The sequence below is a fragment of the Podarcis liolepis genome (assembly GCF_965112155.1).
Source record: "Podarcis liolepis genome assembly, chromosome: 15".
Classification (NCBI taxonomy): Eukaryota; Metazoa; Chordata; class Lepidosauria; order Squamata; family Lacertidae; genus Podarcis; species Podarcis liolepis.
In genome coordinates, this window is record NC_139566.1 from 11,322,998 (window position 1) to 11,340,105 (window position 17,108).

Here is a 17,108-nt window from a genome sequence, read left to right on the forward strand (position 1 = left end):
AAGTAGCAGACGACCCTGATCGGGCCTGTTTTTTAAAAAATGAGACACTTTGCAACATTTCTTCATAGGAATAGCAGGGAGCTGGTGGTTTATCAATCTTAATTTTCTGCTCTTGTCCTGTTCCTGCTCTCCCCACCCCCCAGACATCATACCAGACTGAACTGGGGCAAGCCCTGGATCTTATCACTGCTCCCCCATCTAAGGTGGATCTGAACCGCTTCACAGAACAGAGGTGAGAAGCTACTGATATGACAAGGAAATAGTATTGGAGTCGGCCCAGGAAAAAAGTGGCGCAATGATGATTATTGATAATTAAATCTACAAAAAGAACAAAGCGCTGCATCCATTGTTGATCCTGTTCAGAGTTGGCTCATTGCTATTAATGGACATGACCTAGCTTGGATATATTAATTTTTGTGGCTCTGTTCTGAGTGTACAACTTACTTGAACACAACCTGACCCTTTTTTATAATAAAGGAGAGCTGTGAGGTTTTGTTGTTGTTGCTGAGGGTTGGCAAAGGGGGTGCTGGGTAGACAGAATTGGCGTGCATAGCTGTCAACTTTTCCCTTTTCTTGTGAGGAATCCTATTCGGAATAAGGGAATTTCCCTTAAAAAAAAAGGGAAACGTTGGCAGCTATGCTGGTGAGCAATGCAAGCAGGAGTTGCAGCCCCTAGTGTGTTGCATATTTATGATTCAAAGCTGGAAACCTTTCAAGTCATGACCGGCTCTAACCTTGAACTGCGGATGCCCTTCTCTGGCAGGTACAAAACGATTGTCAAATACAAGACGGCCTTCTACTCATTCTACCTCCCAGTGGCGGCTGCAATGTACATGGTGAGCGAACGGACTTTTGCAGTATCAATGTTGCTTGGCAGGGAGGGTGTCGCAAAGACAAGTTTTCCTGGGGCTGGACAGCTGAAGGCCAAGCATGTTCAGGCTTCTGCCCTTAGCTAGGAGTCCTAGAGTCCCTGGCTTCCAGGAATACCAAGGCCAGGGGCCTGCCAACCTAGCCCCATCCATCAGCCAGAGAAGGACCAGCTGCAAGTTGCGGATTGCTTCCTCCTCCCTGCTAGCAAGAACGTTCAGCTCCAACTGCTAGTTTCCCTGGAAGCAACAGAAGCGGACACTCTGATCCCAGCCCATGAGCCAGAGGGCAAAGGGCCCTTTGAGGTTGCATCCGCTCCCTCCCAGTAAGAGCAGCAAGGGGGAGCAGCCTGGCCCTAGAGCTATCAACCACTACCCAAACAAAAACACCTGCAAGGAAAGGTCAGCCTGCCCTGAACTGGATATAACTGCCCTCTTATTAGCTATAATAATAATAATAATAATAATAATATAATAATAATAATAATAATAATAATTTTTATTTATACCCCGCCTATCTGACTGGGTCTCCCCAGCCATGCTGGGTGGCTTCCAACCAAATATCAAAAACAATACAGCGTCAGGACATTAAAAACTTCCCTAAACAGGTGTCTTTTAAAAGTAAAATAGTTATTTATTGCCTTGACGTCTGATGGGAGGGCGTTCCACAGGGCAGGCGCCGCTACCGAGAAGGCCCTCTGCCTGGTTCCCTGTAACGTGGCTTCTTGCAGGGAGGGAACCGCCAGAAGGCCCTTGGTGCTGCACCTCAGTGTCCGGGCTGGATGATGGGAGTGGAGACGCTCCTTTGTTCTGTTCTTGGAAGAACTCCTCTCCTTCCCCCTACCCTTTCCCCTTGACTTCCTTCTTTTTCCCTTGTGCGCTGTGTGCTTTAGTTTTTAACACTGAGAGCTGGGCCCCACTCCCTCAGTCTCTCTCCCTAGTTTTCATTTTTAATTGGTGTGAGCCGCTCAGGCAATTGTCTGCAAAAATGCAGCGAGAATAAATAAAAACAAGGAGGGTTTGCGCGGACCCAAGTTGTCGTTTGGTTCCCACTCCTAAAGGGGAGAATGTATGCATTTGGAATCTTTTATTTGAATCTTTGAGCAAGTCATTCTCTTGGGTAGCTCTGTCTTAACAATAGTGTGTATTCATTGAGCCACACAGCTGCACACAAAACAACATTATATATATATATATTTAAAAAGACAAATATGGTAATCAAACAACAAAGCAAATTTAAATGACAGTTTAAAAAATAATAATCTAAGAAGCCTCCGGCCATCAAATAGATTATTTATTCATAGCTTGTTGGATCCCAAATGCTTGCAGAAGCAAAACTGTCTTTGCCAAAGTACTAAAAAGAATGGAGAAAGGGCAGCCTTAATAGAAGAACAAATCTTGTAAACTCACTGCAGACAATGGGAAGGCCCCTGTCCTGCACTGACCCCTCCAGCAGAAGAAATGAGGAGCAAGGTCTTCAAAAGTAGCCTTGATGTGCCTGGGTGTTTTTTACAGAAGGAAATCCTAATGACTCTAGCCTCCCTGCCCCCAGAGAATTCTGGTAAATGTAGTTTTTGGGAGAGCTCTGGTTATGGCTTCCCAGGAGAAATGGCTCCCAACGTAACTTTTAAATGTTTTGTCTGTCTTCTCTTTTCCAGGCTGGCATAGACAGCGAAGAGGAACATGCTCATGCTAGAACCATCCTATTACAGATGGGGGAGTTCTTCCAGATCCAGGTGTGTTTTTCTTCTCTTACTTATGGAGATCTCTGGCTATATCTACACCATCCTGTATACCGGAAGGAGCGTCTCTACCCCCATCATTCAGCCCAGACACTGAGGTCCAGCGCCAAGGGCCTTCTGGCGGTTCCCTCACCGCGAGAAGTGAAGTTACAGGGAACCAGTCAGAGGGCCTTCTCGGTAGTGGCGCCTGCCCTGGGAAATACCCTCCCATCAGATGTCAAAGAAATAAACAACTATCTTACTTTTAAAGACAGTTTAAAGGCAGACCTTTATGTTTTTAATGTTTAATACTGCATTGTGTTTTTAATTCAGTGGTACCTCTGGATGTGAATGGGATCCATTCCGGAGCCCCGCTCGCATCCTGAAGCGAACGTAAGACACGACTGCGGGTCAAGTTTCACTGCTTCCGCGCATACGCGTTACGTCACTTTGAGCGTCTGCACATGCGCGAGCGGCAAAACCTGGAAGTAACGCACTCCGTTACGTCCGGGTTGCCGTGGAGTGCAACCCGAAAATAGTTAAGCTGAAGCGTATTCATCCCGAGGTATGACTGTATTCGGTTGGGAGCCGCCCAGAGCAGCCAGATGGGCGGGGTATAAATAATAAATTAGTATTATTTATTTATTATATTTAAAGCAGTGTTGTACCACAAACAGTCATGGCTTCCCCCAAAGAACTCTGGGAACTGTAGTTTAAGAGTACTGCAAGTTGTTAAGAGACCCCTCAATTCCCTGTTCGGAGCTACAATTCTCTGAGTGGTTTAGTAGTCAATGCTTCTTCCACACAACTCTGGGAACTGTAGTTCTCTGATCAGTTCCCAGCAGTCATGTGGATATGGCCTTAATTTGCCAAATGTGCATGTAATATTTTGTTTCAACAAGGAGGTCAGGGTTCAGAAGCGAATCTGTGGTGGACCCTTTTTCTGTGCATACTTTTGTTCTTTCTCTCCCTCTCCATTCTTTCAATGGGTAGATCCATGAGGACCAGCACCTTTCCTGTTATTTTAAATCAGGCAGGGAGACTGTTGTTGCTGGTTATCTGTCATGATTCAAGGCTGCATTTCTAACTAAACCTCAGGACATACTTTTGTGTAGACAAAGTTAGCAGTAGACAAGGTTACATCTCACAACTGGACTTGACTTCTGAGTTGATGTTTGTCAAGTTACTACCCTGAAGGAACACGGAACAGGTTTGAACCAGGAATGTTGTAAAACCCAAAATTGCACTACTTGTTAGATCAGGCTAGCTGATATTTTGCCTAAAAACCCTCCCCCCCTTCCTTCCTCTTATTAAAAGTTGCATAAGTGGGAAAAGAATAGGAAGAAGGAAAATTACTGTGGTTTTTCCCCCCAGAAGAATGCAGCTTTAAAACTGCAGTCCTTAGGGTAACTGAAATGGTGTATGCTGCTTTTGTAAGCCAGGGTCAGAGAGAGTTACTTACCGTATTTTTCCGTGTATAAGACTAGGGTTTTTTAGTTAGGTTTAAAATTGGGGCTCGTCTTATACAGGTAGTGCTGAGGGGTGTTTTCTTAATTTGGAGCCCCCAAAAATAGAGGGTGTCTTATACATGGGGCGTCTTATACACAGAAAAATATGGTAATAGCTTATCAAAGTAACTCAAAGTCATATCTTATCCTTGTATTTGGTTCCAACTGATTGGACCCCATTCATTCATTTGCAGTAATATATGCTGCTTTTCGGGCAGACATCATAAAGCAGTTTACATAATATTATTACAACAGTAAGCATCACTTAAAAAAAAAAAATCACAAGACAACTTGCTTATTTAGAAAAAGCTGTTAATGGTTCTTCTTCCCTCAGTGCAAGATTAGAAACCAATCGTTGAAGTGTTTGGGATAATCCGGAGACTGGTATTAAGGCACCCAACATAGTTTCAAGCAGGCTTGGACCTGTGAGGGTACCGAGGAGCCTGCGCTGTATTTTTTTTTTTAGAGAAAGAGTCGAGCTTATAGACATGCCCAGACATTAGGAGATCCCCTGTTCCCCTTACAAAGCTATAATTCCTGGGGTTCCCTGGGGAAGAGGGATCAGTGGTTAAGCCACTCTGAGAAACTGCAGCTCCTCCTCCTAACAACTCGCAGCAACTTGAACAAAAGACAGTTTCCCAGGATCCTTTGGGGGAAGCCATGAGTGTTTAAGGGACGCGGGTGGCGCTGTGGGTTAAACCACAGAGCCTAGGGCTTGCCGATCAGAAGGTCGCCGGTTCGAATCCCCGCGACGGGGTGAGCTCCCGTTGCTCGGTCCCTGCTCCTGCCAACCTAGCAGTTTGAAAGCACGTCAAAGTGCAAGTAGATAAATAGGTACCGCTCCGGCGGGAAAGTAAACGGCATTTTCGTGTGCTGCTCTGGTTCGCCAGAAGCGGCCTAGTCATGCTGGCCACATGACCCGGAAGCTGTTCGTTGGCTCCCTCAGCCAATAAAACGAGATGAGCGCCGCAACCCCAGAGTTGGCCATGACCGGACCTAATGGTCAGGGGTCCCTTTACCTTACTATGAGTGTTTAAAGTGGTATGATACTGCTTTAAATGTATCAAGTGGATGGCGCTTCCGTTTCATGACCCTGTTTCCATATAAGTTACGGTCTCTGCTCAAATCTGGGGAACATCAGACTTGAGGGGACATATTTTAACCTTCCAAGCTTCTCTCTTTGGCCCTCAGGACTCTTCCTCTGGCCGCACACCAGCTCAGCCTTCCACCTTCCTCAAATATTTTTGCCTGGCAGAAACTCTTGCTTGCCTGGTGTTTGTAGAAAGTAGCCTACCGCACAAAGCCAAAGCTTACATGCCCACTTTTGCCTCTGGCCCCAGACATGTGGCCCTCGGTCTGCGCAAGGTTTCCCATCCTTGCTCTACGCAATCGATCTAGGAGCCTCTGCCTCTCCTCAGTCTCTCTGCTGCCAATTTTCTTTTCAAGGGTGGCTGGCTTTGGTTGTCATGGCAACCGGGAAACCCATGTTATGGCAGCTTCCCGCTGGAACCTTGTTGAATGCCCATAATTGAGAGTGTCTGATATCTTTGCATTTTTATTTTTTTGTCCTTCCACTGAGTAACCTGCTGCTGGAGATCAACGGCAGGGGAAGAGTAAAAACATTCTATGTCCAAGGCAGTATATGTTTGTGTGTGTGTGTAAATATATGTATATATTTATTTTTAAAAATTGTTGATATAATAATAATACTAATTTTTATTTATACCCCACCCTCCCCAGCCCAAGGCTGGGCTCAGGGCAGCTATCAAGCAATAATAAAAACAAGTTGATTGAATACAACTTAAAAACAAGATTAAAATACAATATTAAAATATTGAAACATTAAAATATTAAAATGCAGCCTCATCACAGGAGGAAAAAGGAAAATGAAAGAGTGGGAGGGAATCAAATTGGCTCCAAACCAAAGGCCAGGTGGAACAACTCTGTCTTACAGGCCCTGCAGAAAGAAATCAGATCCTGCAGGGCCCTGGTCTCATGAGACAGAGCGTTCCACCAAGCTGGGGCCAGTGTTGAAAAGGCCCTGGCTCTGGTTGAGGCTAATCTAACTTCCTTAGGGCCCGGGACCTCTAGGGTGTGGCTATTTATGGACCTTGAGGCTCTCCGTGGGGCAGACCGGGAGAGGCGGTCCCGTAGGTACGAAGGTCCTAGGCCGTGATATGGGAAGTAACAGAGTAGATTACAGCAAGGAAGCTAAATAACTATTGTAGGTGACTGATAACTTCTTTGTAAAGACTATTAAGTGCTTAATTCATTCCGGAGGTCCGTACTTAACCTGAAACTGTTCTTAACCTGAAGCACCACTTTAGCCAATGGGGCCTCCTGCTGCCGCTGCGCCGCCGAAGCCCAATTTCTGTTCTTATCCTGAAGCAAAGTTCTTAACCTGAAGCACTATTTCTAGGTTAGTGTGTAACCTGAAGCGTATGTAACCCAAGGTACCACTGTGAGTGTGAAGAATATATTTACAAGTTCATGCACAGGTTTCCTCCTATTAACGTTTAGGGATCTTCCTCTGTTTCACTTCAGACAGATCACACTGACACAGCAGCCGTTCTCCCCACAGACAGACAGAAGCAGAAAGCAGTTAAAAACAACAGTTGTTGGAATAACAGTCACAATGGAATGGAATGCCTCTCTCATATGAATCAGTCAATCACACGAGAGCTACTGCCAAAGCGGGGGGGACGGACCCCATGTTAAAAATACACAGTAACCCAACCTAAGTAAATATTCCCATTTCAGTATTAAAAATTTCCCTAAACAGGGCTGCCTTCAGATGTCTTTTAAATAAAGATAGCTGCTTATTTCCTTCACATCTGAAGGGAGGGTGTTCCACAGGGCGGGCGCCATTACCAAGAAGGCCCTCTGCCTGGTTCCCTATAACTTGGCTTCTCACAATGAGGGAACCGCCAGAAGGCCCTCGGCGCTGCACCTCAGTGTCCAAGCTGGACGATGGGGATGGAGACGCTCCTTCAAGTATACTGGACCGAGGCCATTTAGGGCTTTAAAGATCAGCACCAACACTTTGAATTGTGCTCGGAAACATATCAGGAGCTAATGTAGGTCTTTCAAGACCAGTGTTATATGGGCAGGGAGGGTCTCGGCGTGCGTACCAGATGGAGCTGGGAGACAGCCGCCCTGGACACAGAATTAACCTGTGCCTCCATGGACAGCTGTGAGTCCAGAATGACTCCCAGGCTGCGCACCTGGTCCTTCAGGGGCACAGTTACCCCATTCAGGACCAGGGAGTCCCCCACACCCACCCGCCCACTGTCCCCCAAAAACAGTACTTCTGTCTTGTCAGGATTCAACCTCAATCTGTTAGCCAGTGAGGAGCTGGCTCTGCCACATGCTGCCCCTCTCGCCAGCTAGGCTGGATCCCGCCTCCCTGCTCACAGGGGCCCTCAAGTTCTAAGGGCCCTGTGCAAGAGAGCAGCAGGGGCGACGGAGCAAGCTCTGTTGCGCACAACAGAATGCCGTGGAAAATCGTTTCAAAAGAAGGTATTGGAGCACTTCAAATCATTTGCCCATGTGCATGCAGAGAGATTAGCAGATCTTATCTGAAAGACAACATCTGGAGATCTGCACTGAGCGTTGCAAAGCCTCCCTAATTATTGCTATGTTTTTAGGTGTGCTGTGGTACCTCGGGTAACAGACACTTCAGGTTACATACGCTTCAGGTTACAGACTCCACTAACCCAGAAATAGTGCTTCAGGTTAAGAACTTTGCTTCAGGATGAGAACAGAAATCGCCTGGCGGCAGGCCCCATTAGCTAAAGTGGTACCTCAGGTTAAGAACAGTTTCAGGTTAAGAACGGACCTCTGGAACGAATTAAGTTCTTAACCTGAGGTACCACTGAGGCGTTCTCAAAGTAAAGGAAGGATTGAACTCTGATTAATAAGAATACACACAGAGGCTTGAACCAGCAAGATTCCGGGAAGGGTGTGTATAATTATCTCTGCTCTGCGTGCCTCCACCCCTTGACCCAGGTCATTTTATTCACAAAAGAACTTTTTCAGAGTGTTCATAAGAATCAATCAGATTTCTTCTGAGCATTTCAACAAACCCCATGTGGGGACAAAGTTAAACTACCAAAACTAATTAAGCACACATATTTCTGGGGTAAACAAAACAGAACTGCAAAGGAGTGCATTTGGCAACCCCTGAGGTCATAATCAATCAATACACATGATAAGAAGGAAGGCCAGAAGGACAGCGATCATTATCACCTTTATGTGAAACCTGTTTCCTGGCCCTAAGATTAACATCCTAAGATTAACATATCAGAAAAGCTACATCAAAGAAACTTGCCCACTGTCTTTGATGACCTAGGACGCCTGCCTGTTTACGTGACTTGTGAAGAAAGAGAAATGGAACAGGGATGCAGAGGTGTGGATTGATCAAGAGTCATATCAAAATAGTTTAAACCCAGTCAATGCAATGCTTTCATTGCTGACACAGATGGCTTTCTCTATATTTGTTATAATTCCTCATAGCAATCCCACCTGAACACTACATACCACTGTATTGCATAATCTTATAAAGTTCTGTAATTGTGGAAGGGGGCGTGGCGGTGATGGGGCATGGCAGTGAGGGCCATGAAGGGACCCTGCACTTCAGAATCTGCCACTATGCTATTGGCGCCTTGGTCTTTCCTAGCAATTTCTCTGGGCCCAGCCGTGCAGGTAATGTCAAGCCACAGCAGTAACACTCTCCCTGCCTGCAGGATGATTTCCTTGACTGCTTTGGTGACCCTGAAATGACCGGGAAGATCGGAACGGACATCCAGGATAACAAATGCAGCTGGTTGGTGGTGCAGTGCTTGAAACGAGCCTCTGCAGAACAGAGACAACTTCTAGAGGTAAAGAGACTTCACAGTTCCATGCCCTGCTAGCATGGGAGGGAGGGGAGCCATAATCCCTCTTTGTCCCACTGGGACCAGAAGCTGGTTGGTACCTTTGGATTTCTCCATCTCTTTGAAATCCAAGCAGCGATTCGAAAAAGAGCTTAGCTGCTTTTCATCAGGTGCCAAAATGGGTTTTTAAAAAATCCGGTTTACACCCTGATGCAATTTATGGCGAAACACCGGCAGGTGTGCAGAAGTCAATTGAAATTGGTAAAGACAAATAACCGCTTTTTAGACAATTTCTTTTTTCATTCTTCTAAGCTACCTTTTGGGACGCGGGTGCAAGCCTAGGGCTTTCAGATCAAAAGGTCGGCAGTTTGAATCCCCATGACGGGGTGAGCTCCCATTGCTCAGTCCCTGCTCCTGCCAACCTATCAGTTCGAAAGCACCTCAAAGTGCAAGTAGATGAATAGGTACTGCTCCGGCGGGAAGGTAAACAGCGTTTCCATGCGCTGCTCTGGTTCGCCAGAAGCGGCTTAGTCATGCTGGCCACATGACCTGGAAGCTGTATGCCGGCTCCCTTGGCCAATAAAATGAGATGAGCGCCGCAACCCCAGAGTCGGCCACGACTGGACCTAATGGTCAGGGGTCCCTTTACCCCTTTACCTTTTTAAGCTACCTTTTGGGGAAACACCCAAAGGCACAAGAACGCTAAAAGAGAGTTGAAAGAAGTATTTTAACATAATAAAACAATGAAGAGTTAATTTTGTGTTTGCTGGTGAAAGATGAATCATAATAAATTAGATTAGATCTATTTATTTGTATCTAATCATCCAGCCATTGCAAAAGCCGGACAGTATCAAAGTAACTTGAACTGAAGTTTGTGTTAACTGGGACTCAAATAAACTGCAACATAAAGCAGACTTAAAATGCCAGATTTCCCTGGCAGGTGACAGTATGCCGGGGGAAAAAGACCTGTTCCTCTTTTAACAAATATTAAAATGAAATAAGTGAATAACAAAGGAACCTTATACAGTGTCTCAAAATGTACCTGGCGAATCAGATTCCTCGCCAAGTTACGACGCCTGAACATCCACGCCATTAATTGAAGACCAAACGGATGGCACAATCTGTTCGTTAAGGTGCTATAAAACTCTGCAACTGATTAGCGAGGCTGCACTTCCTGACATTTCTAAAGTGTGTTTCTCTCGAGCGTTTTTATGGGGAAGGTGGAATAATTATTAAAAATCATATGGTATTGAACTAGCGAACGCAGAAACTGCTCTGTCCAAGCTTTCCTGATCCAGGAACGGCCATAGCTATTGTACCGGCTGCAGCTGGTAGAAGGCATTTATAGCCACCTAGCCTACCTGGTCCTCCAGTGACAAAGCTGGATTGCAGAAGCAGCCCCAGACGGAGAACCTGCTCCTTCAAAGGGACTAGAACCCCATCCAGGTAGACAACTGGCCAATTTCTCAGGCACAGGAACCACTCGCCCACAGTGCTTCCACCTTGCCAGGATTCGAGCTCAGCTTGTTTCTCCATCCATCTCACCAACTGCGCCCAAGGCACTGCTCTAAGAACGGCACGGCCTGACCTGATGATAATTATAATTTATTATTTATACCCCCGCCCATCTGGCTGAGCGTCCCCAGCCACTCTGGACGGCTTCCAACAAAATATTAAAATACAGTAATGCATCAAGCATTAAAAGCTTCCCTAAACAGCGCTGCCTTCAGATGTCTTCTAAAAGTCTGGTAATTGTTGTTCTCTTTGACATCTGGTGGGAGGGTGTTCCAGAAGGCGGGTGCCACTACCAAGAAGGCCCTCTGCCTAGTGCCCTGTAACTTGATTCAGATGCGATGGAGAAATAGAGCTGAGTGTCATCGGCATACTGAAGGCACCTTGCCCCAGAAGTCCTAATGGCTACTCCCAACAGTTTCATACAGATATTAGATAGCACCGGGGATAACGTAAACTCCAGGGGGCCGAAAAGCACTCTCCCGATGCTACTTTCTGAATTTGGTCCAGGAGGTAGGACTGGAACCCAGTTCCCATTCCCCAGAGCCGGTCTAGGAAGACACCATGGTCGATGGTATCAGAAGCCAAAGAGGAGGTCAAGAAGCAGGAGCAAGGCCACACTCCCCCTTGTCCCACTCTCTGCAAAGGTCATCCATCTGGACCGCCAAGGGTGACTCAGTCCCATGGCCAGGCCTGAACCTGAATTAGAAGGGATCTAAATGATTGGTGTCACCCAAGAATGCTAGTAGCTGCCCCACCAGAATCCTCTCCACCCCAAAACATTAGTCCACCCAAAACATTCGCCCCCAAAACATTAGTCATTATTGCTAAATGTGCATCTATGCATCTTAAAGGTAAAGGGACCTCTGACTGTTAGGTCCAGTCGTGACCGACTCTGGGGTTGCGGCGCTCATCTCGCTTTATTGGCCGAGGGAGCCAGCATACAGCTTCCGGGTCATGTGGCCAGCATGCCTAAGCCGCTTCTGGTGAACCAGAGCAGCGCACGGAAACGCCGTTTACCTTCCCGCCGGAGCTGTATCTATTTACCTACTTAGACTTTTTTGGGGCGTGCTTTTGAACTGATAGGTTGGCAGGAGCAGGGACCGAGCAACGGGAGCTCACCCCGTCGCAAGGATTCGAACCGCCAACCTTCTGATCGGCAAGTCCTAAGCTCTGTGGTTTAACCCACAGTGCCACCCGCGTCCCTATCCTCTATGCATCTACACGTATGCAATTATGTGTCCTCCAACCCACCTTTTTTGGTTATGCATTCTAGTTTTGTCACTGGAGTAGAATGTGGGCCTCTTGTCCCACGTTTAAAGATCCCTGGGAACCATAGTTTGTGAAGGGTTCTGGGAATTGTAGCTCTGTGAGAGGAGTGAACTACACTTCCCAGCATCCTTTCAGGGGGAAGCCATGGTGTGTTTTCGCAGCCTCAATCTGCCCTCGCAGCACTCCCTTTTTTAAATCAATAAATCTCTGCCCCTCTAGGAGAACTATGGACAAAAGGATCTGGACAAAGTTGCACATGTGAAACAGCTCTATGAGGAGCTGGGCCTGAAGAAAATCTACCAGGACTATGAGGAGAGCAGCTACCAGTGCTTATCGGGCCTTATTTCCCAGCATGCTGTACGTCTGCCGAGCCAGATCTTCCTTGGTCTGGCCCAGAAGATCTACAAGAGGCAGAAATGACAGACTCGGCTATCAAGAAGGAAGCCAGCGTATAAACAATTGTCACATGTGTGTTTGTGTGGGAGGGTGGGTTTTCCCCATCTTTCCTGACATTGATTAGTGGAGCTGCTTTAAAACCTCTTTTTGAAACCTAGTTCAGTCATTTCTTAACTCCCTGACACTGGGAGTGGTGGTCTGAAGGGGCCGGAAGGCTGAGGCACACTCGCTCTATCCGAGGTGTTCTCACCGCTCTTTAAACTTCTGACTATTCCCAGGATTCCCTGGGCTAAAACCACGTAGTGTCCAGCTTAACCCAAGAAACATGCCCATCTAGTTCCCATGTTGTCTTTCCCGTTTTGGTTCTGCCTGCCTCAGCCATGTCCTGCAGTGCTCTGGCCACTTCACCCAACACTGTTGGTGAGTCTTTATCCGCACCCCACCCCCCTGCCACAACTCTCAGAAAAAGCTGGTGGCTGCCTATTTAAAATAAAATTTAAAAAGGCTTCCATGAAGCGCATGGGAGTTTAATTTGGGGGTGGGGGGTTTTTTTGCATCTTAAATGCAAACTGTTTTACCTCAGGGTGAGCTGTCCTGTGGTGATGAGGAGAGCATTTTTGGCTAAGGATTTTTCTTCAGTCTCTTTCTCCCATTCCCCCTCTAAGTAAGGGGATGAGGCTGCTACAGTTTTGTTTGTTTGTGGAAGAAAAGGTCCATAGCTGAATGTAATAATCTCTGCAATACGCACCATGCATTTAAAGCACCCCTCAACCTGAGAATTGTGGTTTAAGGGCCCTGAGAATTGTTGCTCTGTGAAAGGGTAAACTACAGTTATCAATATTTGGGGGGGGGGGGCGGAAGCGGAGTGATGTGCTTTTAATCTCTCTCTCTCTCTCTCTCTCTCTCTCTCTCTCTCTCTCACACACACACACACACACACACACACACACACACACAGCGAGTGTATCTATAGTAAATGTTGCTGACTGTATGTCCTGACATACCTTCTCAGGAAGGAGAACGATTCACCTGGATCAAAACAAACCTGTTCCCGTTTTGGGGAGGGGGGGCATGAAGAAGACCCCCTCCTGCCACCCTCCCACAGTGCTCTGGAGCAGCACCCAGGGGTGAAAATGATGTTGGGGGGGGGGAGGTAGTATCAAACATCCTATCATAATGGAATGCACAGGCTGGAGAAAAATGAGTTTGTAGCAATAAATTATTTTGAAACCAGGCTCTTGTTTATATTCATTTTAGCGACTTTCGTATACTCCTTTGTTGTATGTTTACGCTTTTACTTGCATAGTTTTTTGGCCCAAAGCCCCCAACCCACCCTGTGAAATTGTGTTCTAGGCTGTCTACATGAAATACTCATTCAGTCTATCAATAAAATTCAGAGGTGGAAAGAAACTAATATAAAAGAAGTCCAACTTGTAAATTAAAATCCTTTTTCTGCAAGGAGCTTAAGATGGCATATACAGTGGTACCTCGGGTTAAGTACTTAATTAGTTCCGGAGGTCCATTCTTAACCTGAAGCACCACTTTAGCTAATGGGGCCTCCTGCTGCCGCTGGAGCACAATTTCTGTTCTTATCCTGAAGCAAACTTCTTAACCTGAAGCACTATTTATGGATTAGCGGAGTCTGTAACCTGAAGCGTATGTAACTTGAAGCATATGTAACCCAAGGTACCACTGTATGGTTTTCCTCCTCACTTAATCTTCCTATGAGGTACGTTAGCCTGAGAAGCAGTAAATGGCCCAAAATCACCTACTTCACGGCCAAGTGGGAATTTGAACCCTAGGCTCTCAGGTCTTATTTATTAAATTTATATACCACCCTTCATCTTCAAATCTCAGGGCAGTTCACAACATAAAAACACAAAATGAGAACGCAAAATGCATAATAACACAAAAAACCAATAACCCCAATCCCACAAACACATTTAAAAGGCTATAGTATAGAACAATAATCAGAAAAAGGTCCGATTATAGAGAAAAGTGCCCACCTGGTGCCTAAAGATATGTAATGAAAGTGTCCGGTGAGCCTCCCTGGGTAGGGCAATTCCACAAACGGAGCCCCTGCAAAAAAGGCCCATTTTTGTATGGCCACTATGGACCTCTCAAAGAAGGGCTTCAAATGATGATCACAGGGTCCAGGTCAGTTTATATGGGGAAAGGCGGTCCTTGAGGTATTGTGGTCCTGATCCATTTAAGACTTTATAGGTCAAAACAAGCACTTTGAATTGGGCCTGGAAACTAATTGGCAGCCAGCGCAGTCGGGCCAGGATCCGTGTAAGATGCTCACATTGCCTTGCCCAGGTGAGCAACCAAGTTTCTGAACCGTCTTCAGAGGCAGCCCTAGGTATAACAAGCTGCAGTTGTTGAACCTACAGGTTACCACCCCATAGACATCAGTCGTTGGGCTATCCCTGTCCAGATAAGGGCACAGCTGGGATACCTGAGCCTCAAGGACAGCACAGGACCCAGAAGTACCCCCAAGGAGCCCAGACAGAGGGGGGGCATATGGGCCACTTAGCCCGGGCCTCCGATTCCAAAGGGGGCCTCAGTCAGCATACATTCCCTATGTATTTTTAAAAAGCACTACAGTGGTACCTCGGGTTACATATGCTTCAGGTTACATACGCTTCAGGTTACAGATTCTGCTAACCCAGAAATAGTGCTTCAGGTTAAGAACTTTGCTTCAGGATGAGAACAGTAATTGTGCTCCGGCAGCACGACAGCAGCAGGTGGCCCCATTAGCTAAAGTGGTGCTTCAGGTTAAGAACAGTTTCAGGTTAAGTACGGACCTCCGGAACAAATTAAGTACTTAACCCGAGGTACCACTGTATTATATATCTATATTTTCCATTTTGTCATTATATGCAGATACGGTTCAAGCCTTAAAATTATTAGTCAGCATAACTTTCGTGAAAATTATTTATATACTTACTTATTCATAAGACTTCAGTTGTCCCCAGGGTAAAAATAAAAAGGGGGGCACATTATCTACCTGGCCCGGCCCTCTGCCTGGCTCTGCCCCCAAGATCCATACTTTGCGAGACGCCTGCACTGAACATGGTGGGTTGGGCCAGATGACCTCTGGAGACTCCTCCCCAAGGATTGCAACCCTCCAGCCCAAGCCCATTGGCACGACAAGAGTTAAGGCGGAGAGGCGAGGCGAGGCATTGATGGACGCTGGCTCCTCCTACCCGGACTGGGGTGAGCTCAGCCAGGGAGGCTGCCCGAAGCCGCAGCGTTATAGCACTGGGGGCTGGACCAAGTCTTGCAGCAGAGTCTAAGGAGAAACAGAGAGGCGGCAGGTGAGTGCATTTAGCTCTGCAGATGCAGCTGTGATGGGCACCGTTTGGGTGGGGGCGGTCAGCAGAAATGTGTTGATGGATGTCTCTAGGAGGGAGGGAGGAGGTTTGGGGGCGAATCCCATGACCAGGGAGAGCTGTCTATTATATCCTTCCAGCCCCCTCCCTCTCCAGAAACCTGCAATGCCCAATACTAGGATGCGATTGCACTTGGGGGTGCAAACCTCTGCCCCACCCGTCCACCTTACCCGGGCTGTTTTGGAGACCTGTGCCCCCCTGAACTGCAGGGGACCCACCCTTCTGAATTTCCACTAAATCCAGGAAATGCCTTGAATACAGTCAACAGGGAGGGTGTCCCTTTTTTGAAGAAAATAAAATTCCCTGCCCAAAAGCTTTCCTTGCAACTATCACTAAATGCTTTCCTGCAAGACACTCTCCGATCGATGTGCACTACAATGGGAACAAACCCGAAACAATTGCATATATTGAAAAAGGTGGTGTACTGATGCTCAAAAGGTACTCTTGAATTTACCCCTTGTTCCTGGGAGGTGGCGGGGTGGGTGGGGGTGGGTGGCGGAAATCCCACCCCCACCTCAACAAGGGGTGACTACTGAGCCCGGCGTCTGCGCTGTACCCCTCCATCATTCCCCCCCTCCCATTTTCTTCCTGACTTGTTTACCACCACAGTAGGCATGGAGGTGACCCCCCCCCCCATAAAATGCACTCAGACTTTGGCTCCCTCCCTTTGCATTGCTAACAGGATGGTTGGCATAGAGGGCTGCCCCTTTCTCTCACCCACCCACCCAAAGAGCCCCACACAGCCTCTGCAGTGATTTGGCTTTCTCCCTGCAGGAAGGGTTGGGCTGGTGGCCGCTGTGATGGCTGGAGGATGTGATGGGCAGCGTCTAGGTTTGCACAGAGACGCACAGATCCTCACGTCTCTCTTTCTCTCTAGCCACGGGATACTCCATCTCTTTCCTGTCTGTGGGGTGCTCTTTGCTTCCCTAAAGAATCATGTCGCTGGAGAGCCTCTGCCAATCCGTGCAGACAATACTGGGTGGATGGTGCAAAGCTCTGACTGGGTAGAGGGGTTCTGCATGCCTTCCTAGGGCTGTCTGCCGTTCGCCAGAGGAAGGGCACTCTGCACTGTCTCAGAGGCCACACGCTCTGTCTTGTCCTGGTCTAAACCTGGATTGAAAACAGATGCCAGGAGCCAATTTTTGGGTGCAAATTCCATCTTAGCACTGCCGTTCTGAATCCTTCTATCCCTCCCAATTATGGCCCAGTCCTCTGGGGAGAGGCGTATGTGAAACCTGGCCTCATTTTTACTCTTACAACATCCCTGCATGGTAGGTTAGGGCTAAGAGACCATGAATATGCTGCCCAAGGCCATCCCACGAGTGGTAAATCCGGGGTGGGGTAGGAAGCATGGAAAGCTCCTTTCTTCTGAGTATCTAACTCAATACTGCCTACACTGGCTGGCACCAGCTCTGCCCATGCCTCCCACACAAGTGTACGTCAAGCCTCTGGGTTGATTCAGGACAGGCTGGTGGCCATTTTTAACGTTTTTGTTTTCTTTATTTAAAAAAAAACCCGCCTGCTTTTGCGGTTTTTATTTATTTACTTGCTTTGTGACCCATCA

At 47.1% G+C, this 17,108-nt stretch overlaps 2 protein-coding genes and 2 long non-coding RNA genes across 8 annotated transcripts in view; 3 read left to right on the plus strand and 1 right to left on the minus strand.

Moving 5' to 3' along the window:
• The window catches only part of LOC310694556, a 66,549-nt gene extending 53,166 nt beyond the window's left edge, over positions 1-13,383 (plus strand). The window contains exon 2 of the long non-coding RNA XR_014519745.1: positions 12,370-13,383. This is a non-coding gene — a long non-coding RNA (uncharacterized lncRNA). The remainder of the gene's footprint in view (positions 1-12,369) is intronic.
• Positions 1-13,383, plus strand: part of FDPS (farnesyl diphosphate synthase) — a 29,113-nt gene extending 15,730 nt beyond the window's left edge. For both annotated transcript variants that reach the window (XM_083477636.1, XM_083477637.1), the window contains exons 6-10: positions 144-232; positions 764-836; positions 2,525-2,602; positions 8,841-8,975; positions 11,973-13,383. In XM_083477636.1, the coding sequence (XP_083333762.1) occupies positions 144-232; positions 764-836; positions 2,525-2,602; positions 8,841-8,975; positions 11,973-12,173 (576 nt within the window). In that variant the 3' untranslated portion in view covers positions 12,174-13,383. The remainder of the gene's footprint in view (positions 1-143; positions 233-763; positions 837-2,524; positions 2,603-8,840; positions 8,976-11,972) is intronic.
• LOC310694566 lies at positions 5,734-6,358 on the minus strand. The gene is made up of 2 exons (XR_014519755.1): positions 6,285-6,358; positions 5,734-5,804 (listed from the first exon to the last, which is right to left on the minus strand). It is a non-coding gene; the product is annotated as an uncharacterized lncRNA (long non-coding RNA).
• Positions 13,384-15,355: 1,972 nt separating the features above from the next.
• RUSC1 (RUN and SH3 domain containing 1) overlaps positions 15,356-17,108 on the plus strand; it is a 33,778-nt gene continuing 32,025 nt past the window's right edge. For 3 of the 4 annotated variants that reach the window (XM_083477503.1, XM_083477505.1, XM_083477506.1), the window contains exon 1: positions 15,356-15,469. The gene's annotated coding sequence lies outside the window, so the exon portion shown is untranslated. The remainder of the gene's footprint in view (positions 15,470-17,108) is intronic. The other variant, XM_083477504.1, reaches the window with a different exon arrangement.